The sequence below is a fragment of the Cololabis saira genome, chromosome 9, assembly GCF_033807715.1.
Source record: "Cololabis saira isolate AMF1-May2022 chromosome 9, fColSai1.1, whole genome shotgun sequence".
Classification (NCBI taxonomy): domain Eukaryota; kingdom Metazoa; phylum Chordata; class Actinopteri; order Beloniformes; family Belonidae; genus Cololabis; species Cololabis saira.
The window spans coordinates 2,590,238-2,603,260 of NC_084595.1; the positions used below are offsets into that span (position 1 = coordinate 2,590,238).

At 43.3% G+C, this 13,023-nt stretch overlaps 1 protein-coding gene across 1 annotated transcript in view; it reads right to left on the reverse strand.

Annotated features, from left to right (window-relative positions):
• Positions 1-1,008: 1,008 nt before the first annotated feature.
• Positions 1,009-13,023, reverse strand: part of LOC133450821 (phospholipase A and acyltransferase 5-like) — a 56,719-nt gene continuing 44,704 nt past the window's right edge. The window contains exons 2-7 of the mRNA XM_061729726.1: positions 4,324-4,367; positions 4,088-4,196; positions 3,757-3,989; positions 2,857-2,956; positions 2,435-2,667; positions 1,009-1,038 (exon numbers count right to left, since the gene is read on the reverse strand). Coding sequence (XP_061585710.1) covers positions 1,009-1,038; positions 2,435-2,667; positions 2,857-2,956; positions 3,757-3,989; positions 4,088-4,196; positions 4,324-4,367 — 749 coding nt within the window. The remainder of the gene's footprint in view (positions 1,039-2,434; positions 2,668-2,856; positions 2,957-3,756; positions 3,990-4,087; positions 4,197-4,323; positions 4,368-13,023) is intronic.

Genomic DNA, 13,023 nt, shown 5'->3' on the forward strand with positions numbered 1-13,023 from the left:
TAAATAAATACAACAAAGGAATAATAGCTAACAACAACAAAAAACATATGCATATTTACATGCATACCTATCTACTTACGTACGTACATACGTACCTACACATATATCCATACATGTACATACATACATATATACAAGCGCATTACATATCCACATACATATGTACACTACACATGCTTACACTTACATACATGCATGTATCTGCACACACATATGTTATAAATATGTTATAATACTCAATACTCAACCCATCCTTTTGTTTCCTTTCTTTATGCCATCATTCCATTACCCGGGAACAAGTCTGTACTTATCCATCATCATGTCTTTATACATTTTTTTTTTTAAATTCAACACATTTTTGCTATATTTTAATTCGTCCGGTAATGCATTCAATAACCTCACGCCACAGACAGAAATGCACCTACTTTTGCAACTGTATTCCAGATCGGTTGTTTCCAGTTGAATTGGTCTCTGAGGGCATAACCCCCCCTCTCTCTCTAAACATGGTTTGTATGCCATGTATTTCTGATCTACCAGGTCCATGAATTTGAGTGCTTTTGACCTGATGAATAATAAATTGGTGTGATCATAAAAACCAACATTATTCACCATTCCTATTGCTCTTTTTTGTATTGTGCAAACTTTCTGTAGTGTGGTCTTGCAGGCATTACCCCAGATTTCAACACAGTAAGTCAAGTAAGGTAGAATAAGCGTGCAGTATAGAGTATTCATAGATCTAAAGTTAAAAAAAATGTCTGACTTTGCTCAACACTCCGATACTTCTGGGAATTTTTAATCTTACCTGACTTACCTGTGGTTTCCAACTGAATTTATGGTCTATTATTATACCCAAAAAGGTGTTCTCATATACTCTTTCTAAATCAACTTTTTCTATTCTTAAACCTACCTGAGTTGTTAAATGTGTTTTACGGTTTCCAAAAATCATAAATTTGGTTTTGTTTAAATTCAAAGATAATTTGTTGACATCACACCACATTTTCAGTTTGCCTAGTCCAGCTGTTCCTTCTCCATTAGCCTCTGTAAACAATCATCTGAACAGAAGACAGTTGTATCATCTGCAAAAATTACATATTTCAAAATGTTCAGCACTTTACAGATGTCATTTATGTACATAATAAATCATTTTGGTCCAACTATCGACCCTTGTGGCACTCCACGTGATGTCTGCTGGCATGGACATGGCATCCCCCACCTGAACATACTGGTTCCTATGTCTAATGTAGCTCTTCAGCCATCCCAGTCCCATCCCTCTGACTCCAGACCTTTCCATCTTTTCCAAAATAATATCATGGTTTATTGTATCGAATGCTTTCTTCAGATCTATGAAAACCCCCACTGCAAACTTTTTCTCATCAACTGCACTTGCAAGCTCTTTTATAAGCTCCATCAAAGCCATCTACGTTGATCTACTTTCTCTAAAACCATATTGACAATCAATTAATAATTTATGTTTTTCAACAAAGCTGTCCAGTCTGGCAACAAAAAGTTTTTCAAGTATCTTTGAAAATTGGGATAAAAGAGAAACTGGTCTATAATTTGTGTTTTAACTTTTTATCTACAGCTTTGAACAGTGGAATTACTTTCGCTACTTTCATTTTATCTAGGAATTGAAAAGCTAGGTTACAGATGCATGTCATAGGCACTACAATAACTGAGATTACTTCTTTTACTATAGACATGTCAATCCCATTCCAGTCAGTAGATTTTCCCAATCCCTAGGGAAGATTACAAAGCCGTACCCCTTGTGGCTTCATTTTGAGGCTGAAGTGGTAGTGGGTGGGGGCTAGTGGTAGTGAGTAGGGTGAACATTGGGATTGGCTCTAAATCTCTGCATCTTTATGAGTGTGACACCGTCATGGAGGAGCGACGGCTGAGAGGACGAGGAGGAGCTCAGTCCTGTTAAAGGTCCAGGGTTTCACCAGGAGAAACATGTTCTAACGTACCTGCTGACTCTCACTAACACAAACCACCAAGAGAAACATGTTCTAACGCAGTGTTTCCCAACCATGGTCCTTGAGGCACCCCTATCCTGCATGTTAGATGTTTCCCTTCATCATCACACCTGATTCTAATTAATGGTCCTAATTAGCTTGTCATCAAGGTCTTGACACTTCTGTTGATGACACAGCCACTTGTATCACGGTGTGCTGAAGCAGGGAAACATCTAAAACATGCAGGATAGGGGTGCCTCGAGGACCAGGGTTGGGAAACACTGTTCTAACGTACCTGCTGATTCTAACACAAACCACCAGGAGAAACATGTTCTAACGTACCTGCTGACTCTAACACAAACCACCAGGAGAAACATGTTCTAACGTACCTGCTGACTCTAACACAAACCACCAGGAGAAACATGTTCTAACGTACCTGCTGATTCTAACACAAACCACCAGGAGAAACATGTTTAACGTACCTGCCGACTCTCATACCAGCCGTAGCGCATCCCAGTGGCGAAGTGTTGACAGTTGTAGATCACCGGGTCGTACACCATTTCTGTGTCCACCAGTGAACAGGCCTTATTCACGATATCATCAGCTGGACGACATTCGTATTTATAATCCAGGAGATTGCTGACTCTCCACTTGTTCTTCTTCACCACGTCCTGCAGTTTCTCTTTCAACACAACGCCCTTAATAGCCAACAACCCTAAAAGGATGAACCATGAAGAAAAGTGTTTGAGCTGCAGCTCACTGAGATGATGCTGACACCTAAAGATGCTGACATGGTTCTACGTCTGCTCTGTTGCTGATTCACACTGTTGAGCAGATGAGAACAACCTGAAACCTTGTTTGGTTTTGTTTCAGTCTGACATGTTGGAGGAACGAGGAAACTCACTGGCTGGTACGAAGTGAACGACGTTTCCACCACCAACATAAACAGCCCAGTGCTTAAAACAACCACGGGAGATCTTGATCAGGTCACCACCTTTGGCCTCCTTTTGATTAAAAAAAAAAAAATCAAGCAATCAATTCAATTCAATACAATTTTATTTGCATAGCATCTATTACAACAGAAGTTGGGATGATAAGTGGAAGAGGAGAAGTGAAGAAGGGTGAAGATCCTGCCCAGTGGATCTTGTCGGTGCAGCAGAGGCCTATAGCAGCGTATCTACCACCAAGCTGTTTGAGACTCACTAGTATAGTACATGAAAAGATTGTGTGACTACAACTGAAGGAAGCACAAATAGAAAATGAAATTTACAAACCGTGTCAAAGATTTTTTCTTTTTTCACGTCTGCTCCTTCATGTAATCTAAATCTCTGGATCTTTATGAGTGTGACACCGTCATGGAGGAGACGGCTGAGAGGACGAGGAGGAGCTCAGTCCTGTTAAAGGTCCAGGATTTCACCCCGGACCCTCACTAACACAAACCACCAGGAGAAACATGTTTTAACGTACCTGCTGACTCTAACACAAACCACCAGGAGAAACATGTTCTAACGTACCTGCTGACTCTAACACAAACCACCAGGAGAAACATGTTCTAACGTACCTGCTGATTCTAACACAAACCACCAGGAGAAACATGTTCTAACGTACCTGCTGACTCTAACACAAACCACCAGGAGAAACATGTTCTAACGTACCTGCTGACTCTAACACAAACCACCAGGAGAAACATGTTCTAACGTACCTGCTGACTCTCACTAACACAAACCACCAGGAGAAACATGTTCTAACGTACCTGCTGACTCTCACTAACACAAACCACCAGGAGAAACATGTTCTAACATACCTGCTGACTCTCAGGGCTGCCGTAGCGCAGCTCAGTGGCAAAGTGTTCAGAGTTGTACTTCAACAGGTGGTACTTCGTCTCTGCATCCACCAGTGAACAGGCATCTCTCACGATATCATCAGCTGGACGAGGTGTGTATTTATAATCCAGGAGATTTTTGACTCTCCACTTGTTCTTCTTCACCACATCCTGCAGTTTCTCTTTCAACACAACGCCCGTACCAGCCCACGACTCTAAAAGGATGAACCAAGAAGAAAAGTTTTTCAGAACAACCTGAAATGTTGTTTGGTTTTGTTTCAGTCTGACATGTTGGAGGATCGAGGAAACTCACCGAGTGTTACGAGGTGAACGATGTCTCCATCACCAACATAAACAGCCCAGTGCTGATAACCATCACGGGGGAACGTGATCAGGTCTCCAGGTTTGGCCTCCTTTTTATCCTTCAGTTAGAATAACAACATTCAATCAATCAATGATTAATTTAAGAATAGAGAGAAGACTGGTTATTGACTTCCATACAGAAGACCCCCCCCAAGCAAGGTAAAAAGAAAAATGAAATTTACAAACCATGACCGTGAATTTCCTGTTTGAAGCGGCTGAGCGCCTAGAAGCTGGAAGAAAAACAGAATCAGACACCAAAAGTGAGTTCAGAACATCAAACACATCTTTTAAGTTTGTGACCTCCAAAAACTTCTTTGCTATCAAAATATCAGATATATTTCTTTCCACACATTTGTGCATTCGTATGGTATATGCAAAAAAATTATATGTACATACAAACATATTTTGAGTTTTAAAGTTAACTAGAATTTTTCAGGAAATTTTGATATGGACATGCCCTACTGCCCATTCGTCCCCTCTTGCTGCTTTGGTTTGGGGCTGTATTGGTTGTGTAGTGGTTGTGTTTAAGGTTGTATTGGTTGTGTTCGGGGTGGTTCTATGTCAGTTTGAGGTGTTTACGGTTGTTTTGCATTAATTCCTGTGCTCCCCGCAGGGGGTGTGGTTTAGGGTTGTTAATAAACCACAGCCCCTGCTTTGGAGTTGTGTGGGTTAGGGTGATTAATAATGGCCAAGAAGTAGTTTAGGGTTGTTTATAGGGTGTTTAATGTTGTTGATAAACCTTTGGGGATGGGCCCATTTGGCAGGCCTTTTGACATAAGATTTATGTAAATCACAGCTTCATGAAATTTGAATATGTTGTAGGCCGCAGCGAGGCGAGTTTTGAAACATTTGAATCATGTCCCCTAACCTGTTGCCTAGCAACAAGTGTCCAAAGTCAAATTGACTTTTTTTTTAATTGAACGTTTAATCTTTTAAAAACTGTAATAATTGGCATGAATAGGGTGAAAGATCTTTTGCTCCGAAGTGAAACAAGTCGGGAAACATTTGAATGATGTCGCTACGATAAAGTTTGGCCGAGCAATAAGCGTCCGAATTTTCGCCTTTTTTTTGCTTTTTGGCATCTAGCGTTGCCACGGTATCACTTTTTGACTGAGAAATAGTAATGCCCATCGAGGCACGATGGAGATGCATCCAACGATGTATGCCATGCATTGGTACACGTTCCGGTTCAGGCTACGTTAACGGATAGGTTTTTTTTTCACCATGGTAAAAAACCCCATCCGAATGAATGGGGCCATTTGGCATGGATTTTGACATAAAATTTCCTTAAAATCACAGCTTCATGACATTTGAATATGTTGAAGTCCACAGCGTTCTGAGTCTGGGAACATTTGTACGATGTCTCTACGACAACCTGTTGCCTAGCAACAAGCGTCCAAATTAAAATGGAAATTATTTTCAAAATTGAAAGTGAAATATCGCAAAAAACATAATAATGTACATACATACATACATACATACATACATACATACATACATACATACATACATACATACATACATACATACATACATACATACATACATACATACATACATACATACATGACAAACAATAATTTAGTTTAGTTTCTGAACTCTTCAGAGATAATGACTTTAGTTCAGTGAGAGTTTAGTTTGGTCTAGACCAGCGGTCTCCAACCCAGGTCCTGGTTCCACCGTCCTGCATGTTCTAGATGTTTCCTGCTTCAGAACAGCCTGATACAAGCGACTGTGTCGTTAACAGACTTGTTCAGACCTTGATTACTGGCTAATGATGAATGAATTAGAATCAGGTGTTTGAGTGTAAAACATGCAGGACAGCAGCCGAGGACCAGGTTGGGACCGCTGGTCTGGATCACTCAGGGAACATTTATTCCCCAAATAAAAACAGAACGCAGTCCCTTTTAACAAATGATCAACAAAACCCTTCAAAATAAAACAGAACAATACAGGAATTAAATTAAGAATACATATTTGTACACTTACAAGACATGATGAAGCGGACGATTCAGGCCGGCTGCAACTGCTGGACTGACTGACCTGAAAGTAAGATCGTGCTCTTTATAACTCAAACAACATTCTTCCTTTTGATTACGTAAAATCATAAAATCCCCCGGATGCTCAGCCATATCCACACCCACATGTTTAAATTGTGTAAACCTTAGTGTGTTTGTGTGTGTGTGTGTGTGTGTGTGTGTGTGTGTGTGTGTGTGTGTGTGTGTGTGTGGGGGGGGGGGGGGGCTTTAATAAGTTTTATGTTTTTTAACGTTTTATGTAAAGCACTTTGTGTTGCATTTTTGTTGGAATAATTCTGTATGTAGATATAGATATATGTTGAAGTTATCGTTTGTCATGATAATGCCATAACTTTGAACTTATATATATATCTTATGCTTATTGCTTTATATGTGTTAACTGAAGCTGCTGAGAAACAGCAGCTTCAGTTTCACATCACCGCAGAGGAATGTGGGAGTAGAGCACGTCCTCTTATCAATCATTAGTTATCTTATCAATCATTATTGTGTGAACGTGTTGTTTCAAGCAGGGAAGCAACAGCCAGCGGAAGGGGAGGCCTGATTGCATCCTGGACTGGATATATTAACTTACTGCTAGTATTCTTCCATCGGATTCAAATGCTATCAGTCCACTGAATAGGAATTTATCATGTGTAATCACAGCCTTGAATGGTGTGAGTAGATGGGATACTGTCTACCCGGTAGATTTTTGACATTATTCTTTGGGTTGATAATGGCTTTCCCAGCTACTGCTGTTGAAAACGAAACTTGGGCTCAGTAGATGTTTTGTAGATGTTTTGTCACTAAAACCTAACCCTCACCCTAAACCTAACCTTAACCTTAACCTAAACCAAATTATAGCCCAGAACTGTATGCATGATTTTGTGAGGGAACACAAAAACATGGGGAGAACACGCAAACTCCACACAGAAAGGCCCTTTCACCAACTCCACCCAGGGTGTGGGCACCATGGTCATGGGGGATCTAACATACATCGCTTATGGTTTTAATTCTCATTTAAAAATACGAGACTGGCTACTGGTCAGGACAATCAAGGAAAAGGCGTGGCACTCACCCAGGTGGGAGGGATCACATCAGGTCCTATTGACCACACCAACTGCAGTCCGGATAGCTGAACCAAACACTGCAAAAAGGTGCTCTCCACCAAGTAAGGCTGGAGGACAAGTCTGGTAATAGGGTGGACTCGGACGGGTAGACCCGAAATCCAGGCACAGTTCATCAAAACAAGCGCCGCAGCCTTTGTGGCGCTCGAACCCGGAGACCGTGTTTGGGGGCTGATAAGAGGGGAGCCGGGGAAGGCGTTGAGAATGAGGGAGGTGTGGTTATCAGCAAATGTGTGTGTGTGAGAGGTAAGTCTGTGAACTTTGCCCCAGAGCTGCTCCTCAGCCATCACCCTTGATGTTATCAGACAGCCCGGTACAGTTCTGATCCAGGTCCACAGGTGTCCTGGGGGGGTGGAGGCTAGTGGGGGCAGAGCGTCTTGTTTTTATTCCTCCAGGGAGATTGTGACTGGAGCGGCCTGCCAAGCCGCTCTGCCAAGGTCAGATTAAAGAATCAACAATTGTATTTAGGACAGGCAGACTCCAGTAATTTTCTGTCTGCCTTAAGTCTCTGGTTCATCAATGGCGACTCCAAACAGACTAATTCGTGGTCAATTCCCGCCCAGCTGAGCTTCCAACTTCTCCAAGGTCTTTTCCATCCTACAAACAAGCTCAAAAACCGCAGCCAGTCTGCGATTCTGTTCAAGAATCGCATCCAGCTTGCGGTTTTGCTCCCCAACCTTTCAGTCTGACTATTGGTCGCAGAGCTTATCCCTTAAGCCACGCCGGGCAGCTCTGAGAGGACCAGAACAGCTGTCGACGACTTACGCATTAGTCCAATTATGAAGCATCTTCAACATCCTCGACCGCAAGTATGGACAGAAACACGAATCTCCACGTCTTCCAGGAGTCAATCATGTATCCAGCAGCAAACGTCCCGTCGGGGCAGGAGGGCTCTCTGTTGCCTCGACTTCTCGTCGAGAAATTTTTCAGAGGCTGTAAAAAGAGAAGCTCTAAGAGTGACAAGACAAAAAGCAGCAGCAGGTCAGATGGGAAGGGAGCGGAGCCTTCACCGAGAGCTGGAAGAAGAATCTGCATCAGAGCAGACGTAGAACCATGCATCTTTAGGTGTCAGCATCATCTCACACTTTTCCTCATGCTTTCATCCTTTTAGGGGGAGGATCAATCAGGACCCAACATCTCCACCAGCTCCAGCCGTGGTGGCAGTGTTAGTGTTGTTGGTGCGGACATCGTGTTGAAAGAGAAACTGGAGGAGGTGGAGAAGAAGGGCAGTTAGAAAGTCAACAATCTCTTGGATCATAAATACCAGCCTTGTCCAGCTGATGATATCGTGAGAGATGCCTGTTCACTGGTGGATAAAAACCTGCAGTACAACCTGTTGACGTACAACTCTGAACAGTTCGCCACTGAGATGTGCTACGGCTGGTATGACAGTCGGCAGGTACGACAGTCGGTAGGTACGTTAAAACATGTTTCTCCTGGTGGTTTGTGTTAGTGAGGGTCCGGGGTGAAACCCTGGACCTTTAACAGGACTGAGCTCCTCCTCGTCCTCTCAGCCGTCTCTCCTCCATGACTGTGTCACACAAGGATCCAAAGATTTAAATCAGCAGACGTGGTTCCAGCACCACTCTGGTCTGCTGCCTCTTATCTTCACATGAAAAGAAGAAGTGTTGCACATAAATGTTCAGAGTTGTGGATTGTTTCTGAAGGACATGAATCATCTTATCTTGTGTAAAACATGTTCTTGTTCCTCCTGCAGGTGAAGCAGCAGCAGGAATAACAGCAAATGTGTGTGTGTGAGCGGTAAGTCTGTGAACTTTGCCCCAGAGCTGCTCCTCAGCCATCACCCTTGATGTTATCAGACAGCCCGGTACAGTTCTGATCCAGGTCCACAGGTGTCCTGGGGGGGTGGAGGCTAGTGGGGGCAGAGCGTCTTGTTTTTATTCCTCCAGGGAGATTGTGACTGGAGCGGCCTGCCAAGCCGCTCTGCCAAGGTCAGATTAAAGAATCAACAATTGTATTTAGGACAGGCAGACTCCAGTAATTTTCTGTCTGCCTTAAGTCTCTGGTTCATCAATGGCGACTCCAAACAGACTAATTCGTGGTCAATTCCCGCCCAGCTGAGCTTCCAACTTCTCCAAGGTCTTTTCCATCCTACAAACAAGCTCAAAAACCGCAGCCAGTCTGCGATTCTGTTCAAGAATCGCATCCAGCTTGCGGTTTTGCTCCCCAACCTTTCAGTCTGACTATTGGTCGCAGAGCTTATCCCTTAAGCCACGCCGGGCAGCTCTGAGAGGACCAGAACAGCTGTCGACGACTTACGCATTAGTCCAATTATGAAGCATCTTCAACATCCTCGACCGCAAGTATGGACAGAAACACGAATCTCCACGTCTTCCAGGAGTCAATCATGTATCCAGCAGCAAACGTCCCGTCGGGGCAGGAGGGCTCTCTGTTGCCTCGACTTCTCGTCGAGAAATTTTTCAGAGGCTGTAAAAAGAGAAGCTCTAAGAGTGACAAGACAAAAAGCAGCAGCAGGTCAGATGGGAAGGGAGCGGAGCCTTCACCGAGAGCTGGAAGAAGAATCTGCATCAGAGCAGACGTAGAACCATGCATCTTTAGGTGTCAGCATCATCTCACACTTTTCCTCATGCTTTCATCCTTTTAGGGGGAGGATCAATCAGGACCCAACATCTCCACCAGCTCCAGCCGTGGTGGCAGTGTTAGTGTTGTTGGTGCGGACATCGTGTTGAAAGAGAAACTGGAGGAGGTGGAGAAGAAGGGCAGTTAGAAAGTCAACAATCTCTTGGATCATAAATACCAGCCTTGTCCAGCTGATGATATCGTGAGAGATGCCTGTTCACTGGTGGATAAAAACCTGCAGTACAACCTGTTGACGTACAACTCTGAACAGTTCGCCACTGAGATGTGCTACGGCTGGTATGACAGTCGGCAGGTACGACAGTCGGCAGGTACGTTAAAACATGTTTCTCCTGGTGGTTTGTGTTAGTGAGGGTCCGGGGTGAAACCCTGGACCTTTAACAGGACTGAGCTCCTCCTCGTCCTCTCAGCCGTCTCTCCTCCATGACTGTGTCACACAAGGATCCAAAGATTTAAATCAGCAGACGTGGTTCCAGCACCACTCTGGTCTGCTGCCTCTTATCTTCACATGAAAAGAAGAAGTGTTGCACATAAATGTTCAGAGTTGTGGATTGTTTCTGAAGGACATGAATCATCTTATCTTGTGTAAAACATGTTCTTGTTCCTCCTGCAGGTGAAGCAGCAGCAGGAATAGCAGCAGCAGGAGCAGGAGCAGCCTTGCACATTTAGTTCATGATCGTCGTGTGAAATGTGCTATATAAATAAATTTGCCTTGCCTTGCCTTGCCTTGCCTTGCCTTGCCTTGGGGAATGCAGCTGTGGGACTGCAGGTTCTATGAAAAGCTAACTTGCATATCAATCCATGGTTTGGTCAAATCCACATGATCTCTTTTCAGAAATGAAGCCGCCAGTTCAGACTTATTAGAAACTGTCATGGTTGGTCCTCCGGCCTTCAGTACTTTTCAGCTCACCTCTCTCCTGCTCACCCCAACTGCCAACCACGCCCACCTGGTTAGTCACGCCCACTTTGTCAGTCATCCATTCACCTGCTCACCCAGCTGCAGCTCCTCAGCAATCAAGACAGTATAAAAGCTCCACTCTCCTGCACACTCACGGCCAGATCGTTCCTTGCTCCCATGCAAGACCTTCAAGCATTCACCCTTCGTCTGATCTCCCGGTTTCAATCCTGCTTGCTCCTTACCTGCCACAACTGTCTTTGACTCCGAACCAGCCTCACCACTTCCTCTTCCTTCTCAGCTGTGCTCATCTGCTTCTGCTGACAATAAAAGTAATTACCAATCTTTCTCGTCCAGTTGGTTCTGCTCTTGGGTCCAAAACATCAGCCCTTACAAGAAACAACTTAAACAATCATCCAGGTCCCCCCCCTTAATATCCAGGTCCTGGTCTAAGTTTCTTTCCCCCTTATGATCCAGGTCCTGGTCCAGGTTTCTACCCCGCCTTATGATCCAGGTTTTTCCTCCCCTTATGATCCAGGTCCCGGTCCAGGTTTCTCCCCCCTTATCATCCAGGTCCTGGTCCAGTTCTCTTCCCTCCTAAAGGGGAGTTTTTCCTTGCCCCTGTTTGGCTTAAGGTTTTTCTCCTTTTCCTATTATAAATTGCAGAAATTCACCTCATACTGGGTAAACTAGGTCAACTACGTCACGCTCCATAGGCCTGATTATATTTTCTCAAGTCAATGATTGTTATGTTGAAAAGATCACTCCCTACTTGTACATTGTTGTTTTTGGTGGTTAGTCTTTCTTTTCATTATTTGGACATAAAACAAAAATATTATTCTGACATTTAGGACAGACAACAGATGTAAGATGTACGCATACATGAGACTTTACCCAAGTTTGGAACTTAAGGGCTTTGGGTTCCGGGAACCTAAAGTAAACCAGACCGGGTCTGGGGGCACTTAGGGCCTATGAAATACTAAGACAGGTGGAGTAAGGAGAAGTTTGTGTTTTGTCTGTTAATGTCTGGCATAACAATTTTGACTGTCCGGAGACCAAAAAAAAATTAATTTTGAAAAATAATTAAAGTTGGAATCCGGTTAAATTAAAGGGTAAATTCAAATTGAAATTTAGCAGTGCTACTCTTTTCTTTTCTTTAAAACAGAAAATAATCTGAATTGTGGTTATTCTAAAATCAAATCTAAATATATTGTGCTTAAAGATTTTAAGAAATCTCAATTCTATAGTGAGTAAAGTAAAAACTAAACCTTGAGTGGCCTACTGTTTTCCTTTTGTGAAAATCAAACTTGGAAACGTCTGAGAGAATCAACCATGGGAACAAGATTAGGCGAACCCTCTGATAGTAATCCTTCCGAGGGACCAGATTTGGAAGCCCCAAATGTAAGATACATGATAGTTAACTGTGGAAAAGAATCCATATCTCAATGTGATCTGTGGGTCAGACAACTTAAATTTCCAAAAACAGGAAGCCTGAGCGTTAAACAGCTGGAGGCTTTGCAGGTGAGACTTCAGATGACTGAGGACCAGTTAGCACTCACTAAATATAAAAATAAAAAAACTAATTGGGATAGATTGGAAAGCCTTTGAAATGTGGCTGAGTAAGGCAAAGCATAGACAGGCTCCCAAACAGTCCACGCCCCAGTGTGTGAAGCTGGACCCGGACTTGGACTCTGCCCCAACTGCCCCAACAGCCTGTTGACATTGTTGTTAAAATGATACAAATAACTGGCTTCTTGATGTGGTGTGGTCTGTGTTTGATTGATGCAATTACTTTTGTGGTACTATATTTGACCTGGATCGTATGGAAATGGGATTCTTGCCATTGCGAGTATGAGCTGTGTATGATTGGGTTGACTGTGACACAAGCGTGAAACATATCAATCATTTTTCTTTGTTTTGTCTGTCGTGAAGTCACGTACTATCACCAGAGATTAATGCGTTAAAGCTACTCTGGCTCTTTTGGCCCATTTGGCTGAACAGGGGCATAAAGCCAACCTGTCCAAACTGCAGTTTGCTGCCACAGAGGTTACGTTTCTGGGTCATGTCATTTCGGGGAAGGCCAAATTCCTCTCACCAAGCAGAATTGAGGCCACTCAAAAAATGCCTAAACCGGTCACTAAGAAACAAGTGATGTCATTTCTGGGCGTCACCAGTTATTGTCGACAGTGGGTCCTGCATAATGCTGAAATTGAGGCACCATTGGCAGCAA